Source organism: Nerophis ophidion, linkage group LG28, assembly GCF_033978795.1.
Source record: "Nerophis ophidion isolate RoL-2023_Sa linkage group LG28, RoL_Noph_v1.0, whole genome shotgun sequence".
Classification (NCBI taxonomy): Eukaryota; Metazoa; Chordata; class Actinopteri; order Syngnathiformes; family Syngnathidae; genus Nerophis; species Nerophis ophidion.
The window spans coordinates 17,170,958-17,196,700 of NC_084638.1; the positions used below are offsets into that span (position 1 = coordinate 17,170,958).

Here is a 25,743-nt window from a genome sequence, read left to right on the forward strand (position 1 = left end):
CTAGTTAGAATGTTATTATTTTATTTTATTTTTTCATATTTCAACTGTCGTGTCTTTTATGATGATTGTGAATGATGGGAAAATTCCCCGAATAAGTGCAGTTCCCCTCTAAATTCCAGTGATTATATTCAAGACTTTAAGTATATGGCCCTGTGATGAAGTGGCGATTTGTCCAGGGTGTACTCCGCCTTCTGCCCGACTGTAGCTGAGATAGGCACCAGCGCCCTCCGCGACCCCAAAGGGAAAAAAGCGATAGAAAATGGATGGATGGACTTTAAGTCTATGAGCATAAAGTGATGAAGCCTACTTGGATAAGAGGACAAAGGTCTTCTAAGACAAAGTGAAGAGTCCAGTTGTGATGGATTGAATGCCCTGAGAATAAAATGATATGTGGATGTTGTGCTTACTTGGACTGTGATGAAGCTGTGAGGACTCAGGTGGTTTGTCTTCATGCTCTTCAGTCTTCACAGAGACAACAGTCAGTGGAAACTTGCTGAGATCAGCCTCCTCCTGCCCTAGAAGACACTCTTCCTCCTGAGTGGTCCACACTTCCTCCTCTTCCTCTTTGATGTGGGGTGGCTGCTGGACATCTGTTGGGTAAATAAGTAAATAAGATGAAGAGAGAATATAAATTGTTTTTGACTGACACTGTTGTCATGATTTGTGTTCTTTCGTGTGTTGAGTTAAAAGTGCGTCGCAAAACAACCAATAAAAATGCGGGGAATATCTCCTTTTGTTCCAGACACTAAAATGTATTCAAAAGTGAGTACAAAACTACACTTGGAAATTTGATGGGGGTAAATTGAAAAGTCAGCATCGATTGAGGCATTCTTAACTTTACACTCACTGATGTAAAGTGTGTAAATATGTTATTGTGTATACGTTCTATGACACCTTAACTTTATCTCTTAACTTAACCACAATCTTGTAATGACATAGTCATTACCATAACTTCAATATCATGGAAATAAAAAAAATCTAATTCCTAAATCACTTAAATAGTATGTTATTGTCATCATGCAAAATGTTTTTTTGTGCTCATTTTGTTAGCTGAGTCAAAAGGAACTTTTACCAAAAACATGTTTTACTATGTGGTGTTTTATGGAGTATCTCCATCAACAATTCCTCTTTAGGAATTGGAGACCATCTACGACACGCTGAAGGAAAGTCAGTCACCTTTATGTTCTTTTAATAAATCAAGCAGTGACTACTTTGGTTATTGAACATAAATGTTTACTTTCACTTATTGTTTCATGTAAGTCAGAATCAAGAAGTAAAATCATAACTAATTAGATTTCATTACAGTATAAAATGTATTTGGTGACTGTGTGAGTTTTGTGTAAACATGTTGATACAGGTTTACATCTTCTTGGGGACTGGAACACAGATATGTCCCGAAAGGATGCACCCATTTTAAAACCTTCACTAAGCTGTGCCACCAACATTGCCTCACTTAGCTCATTAAGCAAACTACCAGGGTGAGTGAGTCCTTTTAAACCTTCATAGACCTCGTTGGGACTTCTGACCAGTCTAAGAACACCACAAGTAGAACTACTGTATGCGGTGATCAATCCATTATATTCTATACCCGTAAAGAACATAGAACCGAGGCTGACGGCCACAAAACAAGCAAAGCTACAATCCTCAAGACCTAGACTAGCAATACTTTCATTGACAAACTGGCAAATTAAGACTCAAGCTGGTACTTGCAAGTACACATGCGTTTGGGTCAATTCCTAACCTCAGAAAAGTAGATAACTTCACAGTCAAAGTGGGTGACAATATTATAACAAACAAAAATGAGATTACCTATCTTGGCTGCATCGTAGAGACTAATCTCTCCAGTGAAAAAATGACTACTAAGGTAGTCAAAGAATCAACCGACGAATTATGTTTTTATTAGTGTTGTCCCGATACCAATATTTTGGTATCGGGACCAGTACCAAAATATATTTCGATGCTTTTCTAAAAAAAAAGGGACCGCAAAAAAGTACATCATCGGCTTTATTTTAACAAAAGAATCTTAGGGTACATTAAACATATGTTTCTTATTGCAAGTTTGTCCTTAAATAAAATAGTGAACATACAAGACAACTTGTCTTTTAGTAGTAAGTAAACAAACAAAAGCTCCTAATTTAGTTTGCTGATATATGCAGTAACATATTGTGTCATTTATTTCTATTATTTTGTCAAAAAATGTAAGGACGAGTGGTAGGAAATGGATCATTAATCTACTTGTTCATTTACTGTTAAAATCTACTTATTTTCTCTTACAACATGTTCTATCTACACTTCTGTTAAAATGTAATAATCACTTATTATTCTGTTGTTTGGATACTTTACATTAGTTGTGGATTATACCACAAATTTGGGTACCAATCTGATACCAAGTAGTTACAGGATCATACATTGGTCATATTCAAAGTCCTCATGTGTCCGGGGACATATTTCTTGCGTTTATAAACATAATATACATTTTTTTTAAACGAAAGATGTTGTGATGTCAACAAATATTGATGTAATCATACAAGTAGTACTTTTTAGAGGTGGCATAGTACCGAATATGGTTAATTAGAATTGTGGTACTATACTAATACCAGTATACCGTACAACCATAGTTCTGATATAGTAGGATCACCCCGCTGGTGGGTAGGAATACACTTAAGACTCTAACACAAGCGCTCATTTAACCCCACTTGGACTACGGAGTTCATGTTTGGTACCGTGATGCCTTAAAAACCCTGAAAAACAAATTCCAGAAAACCCCAAACAAAATGATTGTGCTTCTACTCAACTGTCCATCTCGGGCTCACCTTTCCACCAACCATTTCCTTAACTTGGGGAGGCTCTTGGTAGCCGACAGAAAACATCTTCTTGTAGTTGGTCTGGTGTACAACATACACCGTTCCACTAAAATACTCATGTACCTGTCTAGATACTTCAAAATATATTCACCATTATAACCCTAGAAGTAGTTGTACAAATCACACTCAACCCAGATTTCACTCCAGAAAAAGTTCTAATTTGTTTGCCTGTCTTACCACCAAAATGTAGAACTCCCTATCAATAGCCATAACGGACTTTAAATTCCTTACTTCCTCATAAGTTGCTTTGAAAATACATTACTACTCATAACTAGGAATAGAAAAATCCTTTAGCTTTTTTTTTTTAAATTTTATTTTCTAGCAGTATTTGTGTACTTTGAATGCTACTTTCTACATAGTACTTTTTTCTGTGAGTGAAGACAAATTTCACCTGAAACCATCTCAGGCTTTCTTGTAGCAGTGAATGTGTACCGTGATGAAAGTGTACCCTTTCCTATGCAAACTTCTCATAACTCCTTCAATCAATCAATCACACATTGTTACAAACTGAGAGGAACATCAACCTCAAACTGTCTCGTTTGCATGAAGAATCTAAATCAAAGCATTGCATCATCCCCACAAGACAAAGCATATTCCTATTGAAGAAAAGTGTTAATATTGAAATATAAAGCTAGTAAAGATGTGAGAGTAAGAAGTAAACAAACCTGTTCTGTGTAACACAACTTGATGTTTCTTGAAAACAGCGTCCAGTAGTTGATGTTGTCACTCATTCTCCTCTTTTATTGGACAACGTTCCTCCTCATACTTTGCAATCGTTCTTTCGCACATTTTCACACAATCACAACACTTTACACTCACATTTGATCTCTTCTTAGCGATGTGTTGATAACGTCCGCGTCTCTTTGTTAGCAGCTAACAAGCTAAGCTAACTAGCACAAGACGCGATAAAGTGCGCTCAGACTAATCAATCAATGTATTTTATTTCGGCAATCTTCACATAAAACAAAGAACAACAACAAGAAAAGAAAAAAAAAACAAAAAAAACACTCATTTGAGCAATGATTTAGCCGAAAGGGTGTAGGTTGAAGCAACGCTTATATAAACCTACCCCATCACAACAAGAACAAGCTTCAAAATATATAAAATCTAAAACATGCTTCACTTATATTACTTTTTTTTTTTTTAAACCATATATAAGCAACATATATGTAGCACACGTCTCATATACATAGTTTAACATTTAAATCAAACATATACATTTGTACACTTATATATATATATATATATATATATATACACACACATATATATACATATACACATACATACATACACACACATATATATATATATATATATACATACACATATACACACATACATACATACATTATACATACACAATTCATTTAAATTCCATATAAAGTGGTAATATATACATTTTAATATAACCTATATGTATAATTATGAAATCATACATTGTATTTATATACATATATATTATTGTCTTTCTAAAAAAATGTTTGCTCTTCTTTCTTATATTTACTAATGATAAATGATTTAAAAAGCTTTTTAAACTGGTTTATGTTGGTGCTGTGTTTTATTTCATCCTTTAAACAGTTCCATATTTTAACCCCTGCTATTGTTATACTCATTCGTTTCTGCGTTGTTCTACAATATTGGATCTTAAAAAGTAGTTCTCCTCTTAAATTATAATTCCCTTCTCTTTGTAAAAATCTTCTCTGTAACCCTGTTGGAAGTAAATCTTTACTTGCTTTATAAATCATTTGGGCAGTCTTGAGTTGGATGAGATCTGGTAGTTTTAAATCAAATGTTTTTATAAATAATCCATTAGTGTGTTCTCGGGGTCCTGTGTTATGTATCAGTCTGATGGCCCTTTTTTGCATTATGAATAGTGGTTGGATGTTCGTCCTATATGTATTTCCCCAAACTTCTAGACAGTAACTCAAATATGGTAAAACAAGTGTACAATAAAGAGTGTGTAATGTTTTTTGATTAAGAATATGCCTTGTTTTACCCAGGACAGCAATACTTCTCGCCAACTTCCCTTTGATGTATGTAATGTGTGACTTCCAGCAGATCCTGTGGTCCAAGATCACACCCAAAAATTTGATTTTGTTTACTCTTTCTATACTAACATTGTCTATATACAATTTTACATCTATATCATTTCTCTTTTTTCCAAATAACATAAAGTTAGTTTTATTTAGGTTCAATGATAATTTATTAGCATCAAACCATTTTTTTAGTTTATACATCTCCATGGTGACGGTCCTCAGGAGCTGCTGCAAGTCCACATCAGAACAGAGTACATTGGTGTCATCCGCAAATAACACATATTTAAGGTTTTCAGTTACTTTACAAATATCATTTATATACATGATGAACATCTTGGGCCCTAAAACTGACCCCTGTGGTACCCCACATTTAATATTTAACCAGCATGATTTTTTTTGTGATATCTGTACAAACTGCTTTCTATCAGATAAATAACTTTTTATCCATTCCAGAACAATACCCCTAAAACCATATTTTTCCATTTTTCTAATAAGAATACTATGGTCTACTGTATCAAAAGCCTTCTTAAGATCTAAGAATACTCCTATTGTATATTTATTTTTATCAATACTATCAGTTATTTCCTCAATTAAATCTGCTAATGCTTGTGCTGTTGATCGATTATTCCTGAAACCATACTGCCTATCTGTTAATAATTCATTTTTTTCTACAAAGCCATCGAATCTATTTATAAATATTTTTTCTAATATTTTGGAGAACTGTGGTAGTATTGAGATTGGTCTGTAGTTTGTGAATAAGTGTCTGTCTCCCGCTTTGTGAATAGGAACAACTTTTGCAATTTTCATTAGTTGAGGAAATACTCCCATTTCAAATGAAAGGTTAAATAGATACGCTAATGGAGCACTAATTCCATCTATCACATACTTTAAAGTTTGCATGTCTATATCATCCACATCTTTGCTTGTTTTGTTCTTAAAACTTTTGACTATGTCCCTGATTTCTCTTTCTACTACTGGTTTTAAAAACATTGTTTTAGGGTTTGGGTTGATATAATCTGCTGCATCTATTTTTGTCCCTTCTACCTTTATCTCTTCTGCTAGTTTCGGTCCAATATTTATAAAATAATCATTAAATGTATTTACTATCACCTCCTTATCCTTAATCATGTTGTTATTTTCCATAAAGTATGGTGGGTATTGATTATCATCATTTTTATTTCTAATAATACCATTTGATATTTTCCATACACCTCTTATATTATTCTTGTTATATTCCAGTTTATTTATATAATAATCCTTTTTACACATTCTGATTATATTGATTAGTTTATTTTTATATTTTTTATATTTATTTTCATTTACTAAAGTTCTATTTTTTATAAATTCCTTATATAAAATATTCTTTTTTTTACAGGCATTTTGGAGTCCTTTAGTCATTCACGGTTTAAACTCGCCGTACTTTGACTTCCTTTTATAATTTACTACTGGACAATTTCCATCATATAGTATTTTAAATGTGTTTAAGAATTCTTCATAAGCTGTATTAACTTCTTTTTTATCATAAATAGTATTCCAATTTTGCTTTTGTAGTTCATTCTTGAATTTGTTGAGCGATTTCTCTGTTATGATTCTTTTATAGACAGTTTCACATTCATTCTTGATTTTAATTTTACTGGCACAGTTGTAGACCACAAAGACTGGGAGATGATCACTTATATCATTTATCAAGATTCCACATATTAGGTTGTCATCCATTATATTGGTAAATATATTGTCAATTAGGGTGGCACTATGTGATGTGATTCTTGTTGGTTTATTTATCAAAGATATCAAACTCATACTGTGCATTGTGTCTATAAATTCAGCTGTTTCTCTATTGCTACTTGTATGTATTAAGTCAATGTTAAAGTCTCCACTAATAAATATTTCTTTGTTATTCAATTTATAAAATAATCCTTCCATAGCTTTGGTGAAGGTTTCTATTTTGGATCCCGGAGTTCTATATATACAACTAACTAGGATATTTTTTCTTCCTTCTCTTATAATCTCTACCGTTATACATTCCATTACTTGTTCAATGATAGATGTCATATTTTCAACTTTAATAAAGTTTAGATTTTTATCAATATAGAGTGCTACTCCTCCTCCCTTTTTATCTATTCTATCCAAATGCACAAATTCATATCCATTCAGACCAAAATCTACACTTTTTTCTTGACTTATCCAAGTTTCTGATATTGCTATAATGCTAAAAGGTTTTACAAATTGACTTAAAAATTCCTTTATATGGTGAAAGTTTGCAGACAGACTTCTACTATTAATATGTATAATTGTTAATTGGTTACTTAATTTTATACTGTCATTATATTGTTCATCTGTATAATATTTGCAATTCATTGCTATGCCATTGAATACATTTTTTTCAGGGTCTATATCGTTTTCAAACATAGTGCAAAGTTCATATTTCACTCATTCATTTGCTGTTATATTAACATTCAATTACCAAGTCGGCAACATGATTTCTGGTTTCATCATTTGTACTTTTCAAGTTCCCCATTTCTCTGATTACTAGAACCTGTGCTTCTTCAGGCGTGCCCTGTAGTTTTATCCAGACCTTGCAATTCCGTGTCCACGTGGACTGAATTTTCCCTTGTTTCTTTAGGGCCCTAGCCTGTCTTGCTATGTCCGAGTTTTTTTTTGTTAAGTGCTCATTAATGTACACTGCCGTACCTCTTAATTTTTTGGACTGTCTCAAAAGATCAGTTTTTACTTTCCTGTTCGTAAACCTTACAATAATTGCTTGTTTTGCCAAGTTATCCCTTCGAGGGAGGGTATGACAGGCAGAGATAGCATTACTGTCTATTTCAATGTTCAATGTTCTTAGACTGAAAAAACTGCAGGACCTGTTGCTCCAGGTTTTCTAGCTCCATCGTGGACTCATCCCCACCATTCTTTTCACCTGCAGTTGCTCGAGCATATGAGCGGTGTTTGGTGTTCAAGCCACTGACAATCACATCATCCATTCTTGTGTATTGTTCAAGTTCATCAACACGTCTTTCCAATATTTTAATTGATTTGTCTTTTTCTACAATTATTTTTTTTAGCTCTCTAACTTCCTCCACTAGTTGACTAAGTGCCGTTTGTTGGTTTGCCACTCTGGACAACTCTTCAGACATAAAGTTAAGCGAGAGTTTTATTTCTTCCAGCTCGTCAACCTGTACCTTCCTAGGAGGCATTGTTACTGTTGGTAGTTTAACCTTGCAGTACCTTGATCAGCAGGCTTTATGGCAGTCTGCTTGATATGTTGGTGGTAGGTGCTGCTGTACGGGAGTTGGAGAAATTGATGTTTGTGAATGCTTGCTAATTCCTCAGGGCAGCAGCAACAGCAGTGTTAGCCTCCTCAGGGCAGCAGCAACAGCAGTGTTAGCCTCCTCAGGGCAGCAACAGCAGCAGAGTGTTAGCCTCCTCAGGACAGCAGCAACAGCAGCAGAGTGTTAGCCTCCTCAGGGCAGCAGCAACAGCAGTGTTAGCCTCCTCAGGGCAGCAGCAGCAACAGCAGCAGAGTGTTAGCCTAATGTATCCGGATACAAACAATGACTAACAATGTTTCATCTACTACACGACATATATGCGTACATGTATGCACTAAATACAAATAGAGAAACAATAATGGCCAGTGGCCACGTTTAGGCCTTCTCTGTCAAACGGCATTTTGCTTTTTACTCCTTTGTCTTCTTGGGATTTCCAGCAGACTAGTAGAACATCTTAGGCCTCCACAGCTTCTTAACGGGACTTCTTCGTCCTGTCCTATGGTCCATACTACATTCTACAGTACAGGAGGTCGCGCTACCAACCTTTCCATGGACCACTTGCAAGTTGGCTTCGTCGTTCATCTTTTTCTGTTTGTTCAATGGCGGTTAGGATACATGGAGGGCACTAGGACCGCTCTTTGTGGGGCGGCATAGCTCGGTTGGTAGAGCGGCCGTACCAGCAACTTGAGGGTTGTAGGTTCGATTCCCGCTTCCGCCATCCTAGTCACTGCCGTTGTGTCCTTGGGCAAGACACTTTACCCACCTGCTCCCAGTGCCACCCACACTGGTTTAAATGTAACTTAGATATTGGGTTTCACTATGTAAAGCGCTTTGAGTCACTATAGAAAAGCGCTATATAAATATAATTCACTTCACTTCACTTTGTGGCCGCAGGAAGAGCAGCGGAAAGTTTCCCTGGAGAAAGAAATAGGTGAGTGACTAAACTTTGTATTGGATTTTTTTATTATAATTGACATGTATATATATATATATATATATATATATATATATATATATATATATATATATATATATATATATAATTTTATTTTTTATTTTTTTTACCACAGGCTGTGCTTCTAACATACTCCTAATACGTTTTTCCTATTGTTCTTCTTTTCTTTATTATCAATCAGAAGTGTCACCAGGACGTCCCCTGGCCCTAACACTCCATGAAGGACATTTACGGGCATTGACTTTTGTCTTGTATGGACATTCACATGGACATTGTTAACATCCATATTATCAACCTGTCTGTTTGGTCCTTGTGTGCCAGCTGTTTAATGGCAAATGTTTTTAGAAGAAACTGCACATTTTGTGTTTTGCACATTTTACATTAATCAGGATTTATTTTAATTAAGTATGACGTTTCGAGCAGGCGCTCTTTTTCACACTGGTGTGGACCTTTCTTTCTTTCTTGTTCTTGTAAGTGTTCCTTTTTTGATCCAGCACCCATCCCAATTGTTTTTTTTTTAATTTTTTCCCCCCTATGTTTTGCACATTTTGAAAAAATAAATGTATGGTTGAAGAACACAATTTTCTTGTGATTATGGTATGAATAGGACGTACACTAAGTGCAACAATTGTCTAGTGGAGGTGTAAAGTTATTTTTTCTAAGCATTTTGGCATTTTTAAAGCATTTTCTAAGCATTTTTTCAGGTCCGGACTGAAATAGAGGAAACCCATATTTTATAAGCGACACCAAAAATGTTCCAACCGCCCGCGAGATGTCCCTTATTTCAAAGTCCGGGTGTTGGCAAACCTAATGGTTTGAAAAAGGCATTTGGTCTCTGATGCACTTATTGAGTGATAAAAGAACAATCATATTTTAAGATTTCATCAAGTACGACCTGCAAATACATGAAAATATTTATAAAAAATTAAAGGTTTTCGTTCAAAATATGCAGTATATAATGTTTTTCAGAACTCTTTTCTAAACTTTCAGGGCTTTTGGTGGATTGATACAATATTACAGATTTCAAACTCTGAAATTAGACAATTATTTACTATTTCTTATTTGCTGTATTTTCTCTGGAACAAAACAAACAAACAAAAAACAAAACTTGAAAGTTTCCTTTCTCCCAAAGGCAAAATAGTTCATTAAAAAAACAAAACAAAACAAAACAAAAAAACAGAATTAACCCCTAAAGTAATTGTATGGTGTTGTTTTGCAATTTAAGACAACACTTGTTTGTTCTGTGATAGGGAAACAAAATAAACAGTTTATTTCATGAACGTATGCAAAGTAAAAATCTGTGGGATGATGTACAATATTGGCTTGTGCCTGACACTCTAAACTTGTTTTTTGAAATTGATGTTTTGGGGATGTTAAAAAAGAAAAGAAATGTACACAATTTTTAAAACACAATAATGTTAATTTTTGTTTCATCCACAAATGTAAGTTTGTAAAAACAAAACCATCCTTCCACAAACAATTCAGCCATTTTCTCTCACTTTTATATTGCATGAAGGTCTCAGGACATACATATAAAACAATCAAAACACAATCATCATATTACAAAAGAGAGTACTAAAGATCATTTATTAAATGGATTATAGAGACCCAACAAATGATTCATAAAGTCACACATTTTAAAATTATATAAAAGACAACTGTTCAAATGATTTATAAAGTAAATAATAATATGCTTCATGAAGTGGTCCAGATGCTTCAGATGTGAACCAGTACATATGCATGTAACGGTGCTAATCTATGGGATCAATTACAAGTATTCAATATTTCAAACACCTATAAAAACAGAATAGAATAAGTCTAAAATTGTCTGATGAATATATACTGTATATACACATAAAATGTTTACTGTATGTAAAATATGACTTGTACTGTTTACTCTCACCTTTTCAGATTGTTCTGTTCCATTTTTAATAAAAGTACACAATGTTGCATATTAATGCATGTAATGGTTTGAAGAAAAAAAAACAGTGTATAAATAAAAAAGCATGTTAACAAGATTGTTATACAAACAACAATGTCACACATGTTGTATGTGCTGATGTGGTTTGAAAGTCAAAATTAAAGTATTGACAGTTTATTTCAAATCCTGCAGTTTCATTTGCTGCTGCTGTTCTCACCAGCACACTTGTGTTTCTTACACTGGTACTTATAAGAGAATCTTTCACCACACACACTGCAACTCAACACTTTCTCCCCTGGGTGTGTTCTCATGTGTCTAACAAGATTTGATCGTTCACAAAAGCTTCTGTTGCAGATTGAACAGGAATGGGATTTTTCACCAGTGTGTGTTCTCTTGTGTCTTTTTAAAATTTGACTTTCTTTAAAAGCTTTACCACAGGTTGAACAGGAAAAAGGTTTTTCATCACTGTGTGTTCTCATGTGTACTTTCAAATTGTTACTTTGTACAAACCTTTTACTACAGATTAAACATATAAAATATTTTTCTCCAGTGTGTGACATTGTGTGTTTTTTCAAACTCTGACTGTGTGTAAAACCTTTACCACATATTGAACAGATAAAAGGTTTTTCTCCAGTGTGTGTTCTCAAGTGTAATTTCAAATTATGACTAAGTACAAAACCTTTACCACATACTGAGCAAGAAAAAGGTTTTTCTCCAGTGTGTCTTCTCATGTGTCTTTTCAGATAACTATGGTATTGAAAGGTTTTGTCACAGAGAGAACATGTGAAGTGAGTTTTGTCAGTGTGACATGTCTTATCATCTTTAGAGTCTTCATCATCAGTGTCAGGAGAGTGTGACATTGTGTCCTCACTATTTGATAGTGGAGCTAAGAGCTTGTCTGCTTGTGATCCTCCACAGTGGTCTCCATCAGCTTCTGTTGTCATGTGTTGTGTTGAGCTGCTGCTTGGAGGCTCCGCCTCTCTTTTCTCCTCACTTTCACCTTTGACCTCATCACCTTCACAGGAGACGCCAGAGGGTCCATGGCACCTGGTCTTCTTCGTTGATGGATCCTCCTTCACCATCCTGAAGCTACACTCCTGTTTTTCAGGCAGAAGTTGTTCCTCACAGACGTCTGCAGGACACAAAATAACAAACATGCTTGAGAAATTTCCAGATTCAGTCAGTAAGTTCACATGAACTTACAAAAACAAGTTATTATATGAATTGGCCTGAAAACAAACACTCTGCTTTTTACAACATTATTCACAGGAAAAGAAGACGACTTTTTACGATGGGTGGGCAATATGGCCTAAAATCTATATTGCGATAAATTCCCTTTAACCTGAGTGCAGCTGGGCTAGGCTCCAGCGCCCCCTGTGATTTTAATGTCAGTTACTGATGTATAAACTTGGAGAAAAGATTAGGTTGTTTACAGTGTAAATCTGAATTCTGTATTGTTGTCTCTGCTATGACGCCATCTTGTGGTCGAGAGTATTTCCTTTTGCTTCGTGCCTTGAACCCGAAGTAATGATTCGTCATTGATCTCGCCAAGCAACATTTGTAAGTGTAACCGGGGTTTTCCATTGGATGTGGAACGACGCTGCCATAGCGACAGACTTGTTCCGTTTTTTGTTTTCAAGTCAATGTGTCAGTTTCCACCACCTGGCTTCTATATTTAGTGTTCGACACAACAAAGCATTTAAATTTAGCTAAAATCTGCTCGTGTGGGACAGGAAGTCATGTATAAGCATAAAATAAAGGATCCAGTTTACTTTCAAAGTAGAACATTCTGTTTAAGGCGGATGGTATGCTACACTTTGAAAAGTCCTAATGGACATGAAGTCAACTTGTCAAAAGGTTTTCAGACTTAATTTCACCTCCTTGACACTATTGGACGAAAACATGCTGATTCTAAAAGGTTCAAAATTAAAGAATCATATAACAGGCATATCCTGGGCAGTTATATGGGGGCCTGTACTACAGCGTTGTATTAAAATGACTATTTCCATCTCCAACATTAAAGTGAGTGTCACTAACACTACTGCACACAGGAAAACGTGTGGAGGAGAATTGCAAGTAGTCGAAACAAAGATTGTGAATAACTGAGAAGAGGCTCACTTTGTTCATGTAAGTCTACTGTGGAATAAACATGCTCAGGTGCTGAGAGCGATGCAAAGAGTGAGACCTCTTATTCCATTTTAAAATCCAAAGACCAAGAAGGAAACAGACCGACATAGCAATTTATTGATGACGGTAAGAATAAAGTTATTAGGTTTATTTTTATTTATATCGGTCCCGGCCTACGGTTGCATGAATATTTTAATGCCTCTGGACATCATATTTAATGCTTTTTAATACCATCAAAGCCTTAATTTAGGAAAAGTCTATTTAATTACTTATATTGCTTCTTAATGACCCACAGAAACCCTGTTAAAGCTCTTAAATTGAAACAAATGTGGACTTATCGATACAAAAATCGACTATAAAAATACCAAGTGGGGCTGGGCGATATATCGATATACTCGATGTATCGCGGGTTTGTCTCTGTGCTATATAGAAAATGACTATATCGTGACATTCGAGCATACGTTCTCACAGAGTTGCTTTTAGCTGCAGGCATTACACTACAGGCTCTTCTCACTCTTTGTTGTCTCTGCTTCTCACAGAGAGATAAAACAAGCGCACCTTCTTACATACGTCACATACGTATACACCCTAGTGGAGCAGAGAGGTAATACGAGAGAAAGAAGGTGCGAATCTGGTAACAAATGAAGGAAGAACTAATTCCCAACAAAACATCACGGGGTCCATCGTCTGGCGGTGGTTTGGCTTCAAGTGGGAATATGTCGAACAGACAACCGTAATTTGTCAAGTGTGGGGCAAAAGCGTGGCTACAAAAAGTAGCATTATTGCTAATATGTAGCATCATTTGAAAAGTCACTTGCTAGAGAATGTCAACATCTCCGTTCGGTACCACACCCACAAAATGCCGAGGCACCCATTTCCACATCAACACCGTATGAAAAAAATAGTCAACAACAGAAGGAGATAACGTCCGCAGGAACCTACCACATAGCGAAAGACATACACTATTTGATTTCCTATTATGCAGCTCAATTTTATTTGACAGTTATTGAAATATCTTGTGTGTCATCATGCACAAAAGTAAACTATTGTAGTGGCATTCTGTACAAAAAGTGCACTTTAACTTGGTGTTTTGATATGTCATCTTAGTGACATCATACACAAAAGTGCACTCCTAGCTTGTTTTAAAATGTCTCTGACAATCTTGGACTTTCTGTTTGGAAATGACATGAATGTTTGTGCCACCGCTTAATAACTGTTTAATAAATACAGTTCTTCTAAATTGACTTACCGTATTTTTCGGACTATAAGTCGCAGTTTTTTTCATAGTTTGGCCGGGGGTACGACTTATACCCAGGAGCGACTTATGTGTGAAATGATTTACACATTACCGTAAAATATCAAATAATATTATTTAGCTCATTCACGTAAGAGACTAGACGTATAAGATTTAATCAGATTTATGGATTACGAGTGACATATTGTTTGGTAAAGGTATAGCATGTTCTATATGTTATAGTTATTTGAATGACTCTTACCATAGTATGTTACGTTAACATACCAGGCACCTTCTCAGTTGGTTATTTATGCGTCATATAATGTACACTTATTCAGCCTGTTGTTCACTATTCTTTATTTACTTTAAATTGCCTTTCAAGCGCTTTCTCTATTGGTATTTGTATTGCTCCAGTTGTAGTATAAAATGCTCATTGTCATTTCTATATTATTATTTATTTCACTAACTGCTTCTTTGCTATCACTTTTATGATCATATTTGTACATATCGTATGTGCTGGTGTTGTTCTATTGTTGTTGTTGTTTTTGTTGTTATTGTTGTGTTTGCTGTTGTTGTTTTTGTCTCTCTGTCTAATCCCCCTCATATCCCCACAATTTCCCCCTGTTTTCCTTTTTTTCTCTTTCTATCCCCTCCTGCTCACCAAATGATAATATAAATACATTTAATAGAGTCAAATTCAAATAAGGCAACAAGAGAAGTATCCTACACTTCTCTTTTGTAAAGTAAATCTGAACAGCCGATATGGGCATCTACATCAAATATATGATTTGCCTGAGAAGCTGGACAAGACAAAAAAAAAATACAAAAATAAATAAATTGCCTTTCAAACGTCTATTCTTGGTGTTGGGTTTTATCAAATAAATTTCCCCCAAAAATGCGTTTTATACTCCAGTGCGACTTATATGTTTTTTTCCTTCTTTATTATGCATTTTCGGCAGGTACGACTTATACTCCGGAGCAACTTCTACTCCGAAAAATACGGTATAGTTGTGATTTCCCTCTGCATGAAAGTTTAAAATGAGCATATGTTAATGCAGTATTGAAGAAGAATGTTTAAATGTAGACACATAGAATCATCATACTGCTGTGATTATATGCATCAAGTGTTCATTCAAGGCTAAGGCAAAATAGCCAGATAAATATGGTGTATCGTGACATGGCCTAAAAATATCGAAATATTAATAAAAGGCCATATCGCCCAGCCCTAGTTAGAATGTGTTTTTTTTTTTTAAACATATCAACCGTCGTGTCTTTTGTGATTGTGAACGATAGAAAAATTCCCCTAAAAATTGCAGTTCCCCTTTAAATTCAAATGATTAGATTTAAGACTTTAAGTCTATGAGCATGAAGTGATGAAGCCTACTTGGATGAGAGGACAAACGTCTTCTAAGACAAAGTAAAGAGTCCAGTTGTGATGGATTGAATGCCCTGAGAATAAAATGATATGTGGATGTTGTGCTTACTTGGACTGTGATGAAGCTGTGAGGACTCAGGTGGTTTGTCTTCATGCTCTTCAGTCTTCACAGAGACAACAGTCAGTGGAAACTTGCTGAGATCAGCCTCCTCCTGCCCTAGAAGACACTCTTCCTCCTGAGTGATCCACACTTCCTCCTCTTCCTCTTTAATGTGAGGGAACTGTTGATCATCCTCTTCCTCTTTAATATGGGGGGGATGCTGAACATCTGTTGGGTAAACAAGTAAATAAAATTAATAGAGAATAGAAATAGTTTTGTATTGACACTGTTAACACAATGACATTATTTGTGTTCTTCCGTGTGTTGTGTTAAAAGTGTGTAGCAAAACAACTAATGAAAAACAAGGGAAATACCAACTTGTTTCCTAAAATTAATTCAAAAGTGGTACAGTGAGTACAAAAACAGACTTGGAAATTCGACGAGGGGCAATTTGAAAAGCTTTTATAAGTACGAGGCGGTATTGATGAAACATTCTTAACTTCACTGATGTAAAGTTTGTAAAAATTGATATAGTCATGAACATAACTTCAATATCATGGAAATAAAAAACATCTTATTCCAAAATCACTTTAAAAAAAACATTCATGGTATGTTTTTGTCATTATGCAAAATACGTTTTTGTAGTCATTTTGTTGGCTGGGCCAAAAGGAACTTTTAACAAAAAAATGTTTTACTATGTGCTGTTTTATGGAGTATCTCCATCAACAATTCTTCTTTAGGAATTGGAGACCATCTACGACACGCTGAAGGAAAGTCAGTCACCTTTATGCTCTCTTAATAATTCAAGTGTTGACTACTTTGGTTATTGAACATAAATGTTTACTTTCACTTATTGTTGCATGTAAGTCAGAATCAGGAAGTGAAATTATTATTATTATTACTTTAATTAGATTTGATTACAGCATAAAATGTATTTGGTAACTGTGTGAGTTTTGTGTAAACATGTTGATACAGGTTTACATCTTCTTGGGGACTGGAACACAGATATCTCCTTTTTTTTTCTTTGTCATGAAAAAGGGACGTTTTTATCATGAAAAAGGGAGGTTTTTGTGGTTGGTGCACTAATTGTAAGTGTATATTGTGTTTTTTGTGTTGATTTAATAAAAATATTATTATTATTGTTTTTTTTGTTTTTTTTTTATAAAAATGAATAAAATAAATTTCACCGGCCCGGTACCAATCGGGCCACGGCCCGGTGGTTGGGGACCACTGGCGTAAGTGATCATTCCATCATTTTCTGTACCTTTCAAGAACATAGAACCAAGGCTGTTGGCCACAAAACAAGCAAAGCTACAATCCTCAAGACCTAGACTAGCAAGGCTTTCAATGACAAACTGGCATATTAATACTCGCCCCTGTTACTTGCAAGTACTTAGGTCTGTGGGTCAATTCCTAACCTCAGAAAAGTAGATAACTTCATAGTCAAAGTGGTTGACAATATTATAACAAACAAAAATTTGATTACCTATCTTGGCTGCATCGTAGAGACTAATCTCTCCAGTGAAAAAATGACTACTAAGGTAGTCAAAGAATCAACCGACAAATTCTGTTCTAACCAGCGTTGTCCCGATACCAATATTTTGGTACCGGGACCTGTACCAATATGTATTTCGATACTTTTCTAAATAAAAGTAACCACAAAAAACTGCATTATTGGCTTTATTCAAACAAAACAATCTTAGGGTACATTAAATATATGTTTCTTATTACAAGTTTGTCCTTAAATAAAATAGTGAACATACTGGACAACTTGTCTTTTAGTAGTAAGTAAGCAAACAAAGGCTCCTAATTCAGTCTGCTGACATATGCAGTAACATATTGTGTCATTTATATTCTATTATTTTGTCAAAATTATTAAGGACAAGTGGTAGAAAATTGATTATTAATCTACTTGTTCATTTACTGGTAATATCTGCTTATGTTCTCTTTTAACACGTGCTATCTACACTTCTGTTAAAATGTAATAATCACTGATTCTTAGAATAGAATAGAGTTGCATTGTCATTATTGTAGTGAACAGGTTCAAAGGACAACGAAATTGGAGCAGATCCCCAAAGGTGCATATACAATTTGGTGATATAAATAGTAAAAAAGATAGAAAATAAGAAGTTTATCTATATATATGTATATATATCCACACACATGCATATATGCATACATATGAATACACATACACATATAACATTATTGCACATTATAGTCCGAAAAAAATAAAAAGACATGACACATGAGGACATGATGGACACATTGTGCTCACTCAGTGCCTGTTTAATGCTACTATGGCTCTTGGGTAAAAGCTGTTTTTTAGTCTATTTGTGCCAGCTTTTAGCACCCCATAGCGTCTGCCCGAGAGTAGCAGTTCTAGGTGGCAGTGCCCGAGGTGGAATGAGTCTTTCAGGATGCTCTGTGCTTTCCTGAGACAGCGGGAGCTGTACAGGTCAGCCAGGGAGGAGAGGGGGCATCCGATGATCTTCTGGTCGGTCTTTATGACCCTCTGGAGCGCCGTTCTCTCTGCGGCCGTGCAGCTGCTGAACCACACGCAGATGCAGTAGGGCAGGATGCTCTCAATGGAGCACCGGTAGAAGGACACCAGCAGTTCCTGAGAGAGGTGGTTGTTCCTGAGTATTCTCAGACAGTGCAGTCTCTGGTGTGCCTTCTTGATGGTAGCCGTGGTGTTGGTGCTCCATAATAGGTCGTCGGCCAGGTGGACTCCCAGGAAGCGGAAGTCGAAGACCCTCTCCACGCTGTCACCGCTGATGATCAGGCTGAGATTAAATTTTTTTTCCTACCCCCTCCTTCCCTGTTTCTCCCTTTTTTTGTAAGGGGCGCCGGAAGTTGGCAGACCCGTCAGCGATTCTGTTCTGTCTCCCTGTAATGTTTGTCTGCTCTTGAATGGGATTGTGCGGAAAACCTTAATTTCTCCTCTGGGATGATGAAAGTATTTCTGATTTTGATTGTGTTTTTATTGGCCGTCTTCAAAAGTAATGATTTTTACGGTGCAATTTCTTAAATTTTGATTCGCCGAAAGTTAGTCACAAATACTGCCTCACTTCGCACTTCGACTACTTTACCGCGAGGGGGTTGTCAAAATAAAGACTTTAGAGAGACAAGAAAACTTTGCTAATTAGTACTAATAAACTAGATTGATTGAGACATTGCTGGACAGCAGAGAAGTAACTAAATCCAAATAAACTTTGAATATATTTTTTAAAGATATCTGGCTTGTATCTTAAGTAGAGATGTTAATCGCTGAGGATTTATCGATATGATACCCTAATCGATATTCCTTATCGATACCAGTATTTATCGGTACTATTTTTGGAAATAAAAAAGGCATTTTAAATAGCATTCCTATTAGCACAAGAGGTTGAACACCTCCAACATGATGTTCTGTAACATCTCAGAGCAGGGAAGTCTTTTATCAACAGCTGTTTATTTGAAGTCTTATAGAAGTCAACTATGTGTGCAGTGCAAGGTGAAATGCAGTTATGTCATCTTCTTGTCAATAACACACACATCAAACTTTTGTTGCTCCCTTATTTGTCATTAATCAAAGGTGATTGTAATGTGTAGCAGCGGCAGCTGAATTCAATGTGACAACGTGTCATAGTTACCTCAGTCAGCTCGAATTAAAAATACAAAAAGTTGTGACGTTAGTCCAGACTCTTCACGGTCCTCATAGACAACATAATTAGGAACCAGTACTAAAAAAATGGTACTTGGTCTCTTATCTTCACCACTAAACCTTTGAAATATGCTGACATATGTGCTGCTAAAGGTAAATAAACAGTAGCCATATTGAATGTTTGCCTTCATTTGACCACGTGAGGTAAGGACGACGGCCTCTAGGTCACATGGTTACACCCCAGAAATTACACTGTTGATGATTGTTTTTTAAATGGTGGTGGTAAAAAGCAAATATATCTCCATCTTTTATCATAAATGATGATTGTTTTTTAAATGGTGGTGGTAAAAAGCAAATATATTTCCATCTTTTATCATAAATGTGGCCCGCAGATGAACATGTGTCACAAACATTGTATTAGATGATATGTGGATGTTGTGCTTACTTGGACTGTGATGAAGCTGTGAGGACTCAGGTGGTTTGTCTTCATGCTCTTCAGTCTTCACAGAGACAACAGTCAGTGGAAACTTGCTGAGATCAGCCTCCTCCTGCCCTACAGGACACTCTCCCTCCTCTTCCTCTTTAAAATAGGGGGTCTGTGGATCCTCTTTCTCCCCTTTAAAATGTGAGGGCTTTGGATCTTTTAAAGTCAAACTGTCCCCCTGCAGATGAGGGAGACATTCTTCTTGGTGCCCAATCAGCTGATGGATGTCTACAGGACACAAACAAAACACATTTTAACTCCTACAGGACTGTCTCAACATTGTGATAAAGTCCTTTATTTTATGTAATGCAACTAGAAATATGAAAATGTCATACAATCTGGATTCATTAATCACCAACTGAAATATTGCAAGCCTTTTATTATTTTAATATTGCTAATTATGGCATCCATCCATCCATCCATCCATTTTCTACCACTTATTCCCTTCTGGCGCCTACAGTTTAAGAAATATCAAAAATCCTATCTCAAAAAATTTGAATATTTCACCAGACCAAGTAAAAAAAAAGAATAATAACAGCAAAACAAAATCCGACATTTAAAATGTCAATTAATGGACTCAGTACTTGGTTGGGAATCCTTTTGCACGGATTACTGCATCAATGCGGCGTGGGATGGAGGCAATCAGCCTGTGGCTTTGCTGAGGTGTTACGGATGTCCAGGATGCTTCAATAGCGGCCTTTAGCTCATTTGCATTATTGGGTCTGGTGTCTTTCAGCTTCTTCTTCACAATACCCCACAAATTCTCTATGGGGTTCAGTTCAGTGGAGCTGGCAGGCCAATCGAGGACAGTAATGCCATGGTCGGTACACCAGTTACTGGTGGTTTTGGCACTGTGGGCAGGTGGAAGATCATGCTGGAAAATTAAATCATCATCTCCATAGAGCTTTTCAACAGATAGAAGCATGTAGTGCTCTAAAATCTCTTGGTATACAGCTCAATTAACTGTGGACTTGATGAAACACAGTGGACCAACACCAGCAGCTGACATGGCTCCCCAAACCATTGCCGACTGTGGGAACTTCACACTGGATTTCAAGCAACTTGAATTTTGCTCCTCTCCAGCCTGCCTCCAGACTCTAGCGCCTTGACTTCCAAATGAAATACAAAACTTGCTTTCGTCTGAAAACAGGACTCTGGACCACTCTGCAACTGTCCAGTGCTTCTTTTCCATAGCCCAAGTCATAAGCTTCTTCCGTTGTCTTGAGTTCAGGAGTGGCTTGACCATTGGGATACGGCTATTGTAGCTGTATCTGTTGAAAAGCTGTATGGATATGATGATATGATTACAGTTGGTACAAAATGCGGCTGCTAGACTTTTGACAAGAACAAGAAAGTTTGATCACATTACGCCTGTACTGGCTCACCTGCACTGGCTTCCTGTGCACTTAAGATGTGACTTTAAGGTTTTACTACTTACGTATAAAATACTACACGGTCTAGCTCCATCTTATCTTGCCGATTGTATTGTACCATATGTCCCGGCAAGAAATCTGCGTTCAAAGGACTCCGGCTTATTAGTGATTCCCAAAGCCCAAAAAAAGTCTGCGGGCTATAGAGCATTTTCCGTTCGGGCTCCAGTACTCTGGAATACCCTCCCGGTAACAGTTCGCGATGCCACCTCAGTAGAAGCATTTAAGTCTCACCTTAAAACTCATTTGTATACTCTAGCCTTTAAATAGACTCCCTTTTTAGACCAGTTGATCTGCCGTTTCTTTTCTTTTTCTTCTATGTCCCACTCTCCCGTGTGGAGGGGGTCCGGTCCGATCCGGTGGCCATGTACTGCTCGCCTGTGTATCGGCTGGGGACATCTCTGCGCTGCTGGTCCGCCTACGCTTGGGATGGTTTCCTGCTGGCTCCGCTGTGAACGGGACTCTCGCTGCTGTGTCTTGGATCCTCTTTGGACTGGACTCTCGCGACTGTGTTGGATCCATTGTGGATTGAACTTTCACAGTATCATGTTAGATCCGCTCGACATCCATTGCTTTCCTCCTCTCTAAGTTTCTCATAGTCACCATTGTCACTGACGTCCCACTGGGTCATTATTGTCACCAATGTCCCACTGGGTGGGAGTTTTCCTTGCCCTTATGTGGGCCTACCGAGGATGTCGTGGTGGTTTGTGCAGCTCTTTGAGACACTAGTGATTTAGGGCTATATAAGTAAACATTGATTGATTGATTGAGCAGCAGCGTTGGCCGTGCCCGGGAATATTTTTATGGTGATTTAAAGGCCTACTGAAATGAGATTTTCTTATTTAAACGGGGATAGCAGGTCCATTCTATGTGTCATACTTGATCATTTTGCGATATTGCCATATTTTTGCTGAAAGGATTTAGTAGAGAAAATCCACGATAAAGGTTGCAACTGTCGGTGTTAAGAGAAAAGCCCTGCCTCTACTGGAAGTCGTAGACGATGACGTTGCAAGTGTGGGGGCTCCTCACATATTCACATTGATTTTAATGGGAGCCTCCATCAAAAAGTGCTATTCGGACCGAGAAAACGACAATTTCCCCAGTAATTTGAGCGAGGATGAAAGGTTTGTGTTTGAGGATTTTGATAACGACGGACTAGAAAAAAAAACATATTTTTAAACACATTTACTAGGATAATTCTGGGAAATCCCTTATCTTTCTGTTGTGTTGCTGGGGTTTTAGTGAGTTTAATATTACCTGATAGTCGGAGGTTTACGTCCACGGGTGTCTTAACGCCAATGTCTCAGGGAAGTTGACGGCAGCTTCATAGACAGCCCAAGATCAGCTTTTCTCCGGTAAGAAGCGACTTTTTAACCACAAATTTCTCACCAAAACCTGCTGGTTGACATTTGGTCTGGATTAATGTCCGATTGACCGCTGTGATCCATCGTAAATTTTCACTTATGGGAATTTTAAACAAGGAATCACCGTTTGTTTGTGTGGCTAAAGGCTAAAGCTTCCCAACTCCATCTTTCTACTGTGACTTCTCCAATATTACTTTGACAAATTGCAAAAGATTCAGCAACACAGATCTCCAAAATACTGTGTAATTATGCAGTTAAAGCAGACGACTTTTAGCTGTGTGTGTGCGTAGCGCTCATACTTCCTAAAAACGCGTGACGTCTTGCGTACAGGTCATCATTACACAACGTTTCCAAGACGAAACTCCCGGGAAATTTAAAATTGTAATTTAGTAAACTGAAAAAGCCGTATTGGCATGTGTTGCAATGTTAATATTTCATCATTGATATATAAACTATCAGACTGCGTGGTGGGTAGTAGTGGGTTTCAGTAGGGCTTTAACACCCAATTTCAACTCTTGATGCTGAGTGCCAATCAGGGAAGTAATGGGTCCCGTTCTTATAGTCTTTGGTATGACTCAGTCAGGGTTTGAACTCACAACCTACCGATCTCAGGGCGGACACTCTAACCACTAGGCCACTGAGTAGGTGGATGTAGTCGGTGTTGTAGTAGGTTAATGGCTGCACCAATATGAAGAAAATAACAGGTCAGTATAGCTTTTACACACATATATAACTTGTCAAACCTGCCAGCTAGCAGGCTAGGTTTAGTGTCAGTTACCATGGTAACTGACTCTGACTTTGTCTCACCTCTCTTATTTTTGGAGGTAAAACTCTCAAGCTTTACATACTCAGGACTTTGCACTTAACCTGCTCTCTGGAATATTCCCCCGGTGACTGTGTGAGTTTTGTGTAAACATGTTGATACACTTTGTTACAAACTGAGAGGAACTTCAACCTCTCATGAATATTGTGTGTCTGACACTGTCTCGTTTTTATGAACAATGTAAAACAATCAGGGCATCATCTTCACATGACAATTCCTCTTAATATAGAAAATCTATTTAAGAATAGTGTTAATAATAAATATAAAGTTAGTAAAGATGTGAGAGTAAGAAGTAAACAAACCTGTTCTGTGTAACACAACTTGATGTTTTTGTTGTCGCTCCTTCTCCTCTTTTGTTGGACAAAGTTCCTCCTCGTACTCTGCTATCATTCTTTCGCACATTTTCACACAATCACAACACTTTACACTCACACTTAATCTCTGCTTAGCGATGTGTTTTGATCACTTCTGCCTCTCTTTGGGAGCAGCTAACATGCTATGCTAACTGGCAAGCTAAGCTAGTTCGAGAAGCTCAGACTAATATAACCGGATGCAAACAGGTATTAACGATGTTTACTCTATTTAATAGAGTCTAATAAAGGACATGTATGTGTACATGGAGGCACAGATTAAGAACACTGAACTGTGACGACTGCAATAACGTTCTCAGCGTCAGACGCCATCTTGCTTTATCCTCGCCGTGTTTGGTTCGCGCGCAGTGTTGTCAGATCTCGCGAGAGAAACAAGTAACCAGATCTTTTCCAAATCTACGAGAGAAAAAAGTTAAACCAGCTTTCCACCCCCGGTAAACCTATTTTACTATGTAATAATTATCCATTAATTCATCCATTTTCTACCACTTATTCCCTTTGGGGTCGCGGGGGGCGCTGGTGCCTATCTCAGCTACAATTGGGCGGAGGGCGGTGTATACCCTGGACAAGTCGCCACCTCATCGTAGGGCCATATGTACTAATTACTTATTCTGAAAATAAAAGTAAACTTCTCCATTTCAAATTTTCAAAACAAAGACATAAAACTTATTTACGTAAAAATATTCAAATATTTAACAATGTATTGAAACAACAGTATGCATAAGGAAAGAAAAAAGAAACTAAATAAATATCACACTCATGATTTTATTTTTGTCTTTGATGTTAATCGTTTTTATAATGTATTTTAGAATGTACAACACACACACACACACACACACACACACACACACACACACACACACACACACACACACACACACACACACACAAACACTTATAATGACAGAATTTAACAACAAATATTTGATTTACATTTTCCTAGTAGACATAACAGTTTGACAGCATTCTCCAATGGAACATTCTGGAGAAACATCCTTGATGAATTTGGATATAAATGAGTTACATAGGTAAACTTTTTGAATCATTTAACTTCATTTGTGATGATTTATGTCCAGGATGTCGTGGTGGTTTGTGCAGCCCTTTGAGACACTAGTGATTTAGGGCTATATAAGTAAACATTGATTGATTGATTATGCTCAGTCCATTTTTTCCAAATGAATTTGAGGGAAGTTGTCAACAACTTGCTGCCACCTTGTGGTTTGTATTGTCAGTTTTCCTTTTTTGGTGCAGTTGACCTTGTTCTTACATTTCTCCTTCTTTCGAGAGTTCCTGTGTTGCCCTTGTGGGCAGAGTTGTGGGACCCTGGTGCTACTTAAGCAGCACCTTGACAGCTGGATGGCACTCTGTGATTCCACTGCACGTCAGTTGATTCCATGCTGTGAGTATTTTGCTACCTTGGCCATTCCCAGTGCCATCCATCTTGGTGTTGTTTTGTAGTGTGCACGTCTTGTTAATTCCAAATCAAGTTGAGTTTATTTTTGTATGAAAGTAGTTTTTGTTTTTCCACAATGCACATTTTTTCTTCTCTCTTTCACACCATCGCTTTTTGTTACTTCCAGTTTGGATTGTTTTTGTGAGTAGGTTTCCGCAGTAAAAGAAGCGTTTTACTCAGCGTCCTGCGCATTATAGGGTTCATCTTTACTGTGTTGAACAGCACTCTGACAGGAGTTTCTCCAAAACACAACACCCTTTGGCGGACAAGTTTGTGATTAAAGGC

General features: G+C 36.8%; 1 protein-coding gene and 1 long non-coding RNA gene across 2 annotated transcripts; one reads left to right on the top strand and one right to left on the bottom strand.

Annotated features, from left to right (window-relative positions):
* Positions 1-366: 366 nt before the first annotated feature.
* Positions 367-17,031, top strand: LOC133545374 (uncharacterized). The gene is made up of 2 exons (XR_009804809.1): positions 367-597; positions 12,075-17,031. It is a non-coding gene; the product is annotated as an uncharacterized LOC133545374 (long non-coding RNA).
* LOC133545332 (zinc finger protein 16-like) lies at positions 10,378-24,399 on the bottom strand. The gene is made up of 4 exons (XM_061890810.1): positions 23,937-24,399; positions 19,979-20,245; positions 15,897-16,115; positions 10,378-12,183 (listed from the first exon to the last, which is right to left on the bottom strand). The coding sequence occupies exons 1-4, from the start codon at positions 24,034-24,036 to the stop codon at positions 11,246-11,248; spliced, it is 1,524 nt and encodes a 507-aa protein (XP_061746794.1). The 5' UTR covers positions 24,037-24,399; the 3' UTR covers positions 10,378-11,245.
* Positions 24,400-25,743: the final 1,344 nt, after the last annotated feature.

Bases quoted from the DNA above. Each gene is read 5' to 3' on its own strand.
- LOC133545332 (XM_061890810.1), bottom strand. From the start codon at position 24,036: ATGTGCGAAAGAATGATAGCAGAGTACGAGGAGGAACTTTGTCCAACA. The intron at 20,246-23,936 runs GTTTGTTTACTT...TGTGTCCTGTAG, and splicing joins AGTTGTGTTACACAGAACAG to ACATCCATCAGCTGATTGGG. The intron at 12,184-15,896 runs GTAAGCACAACA...TGTGTCCTGCAG, and splicing joins ACAGCTTCATCACAGTCCAA to ACGTCTGTGAGGAACAACTT.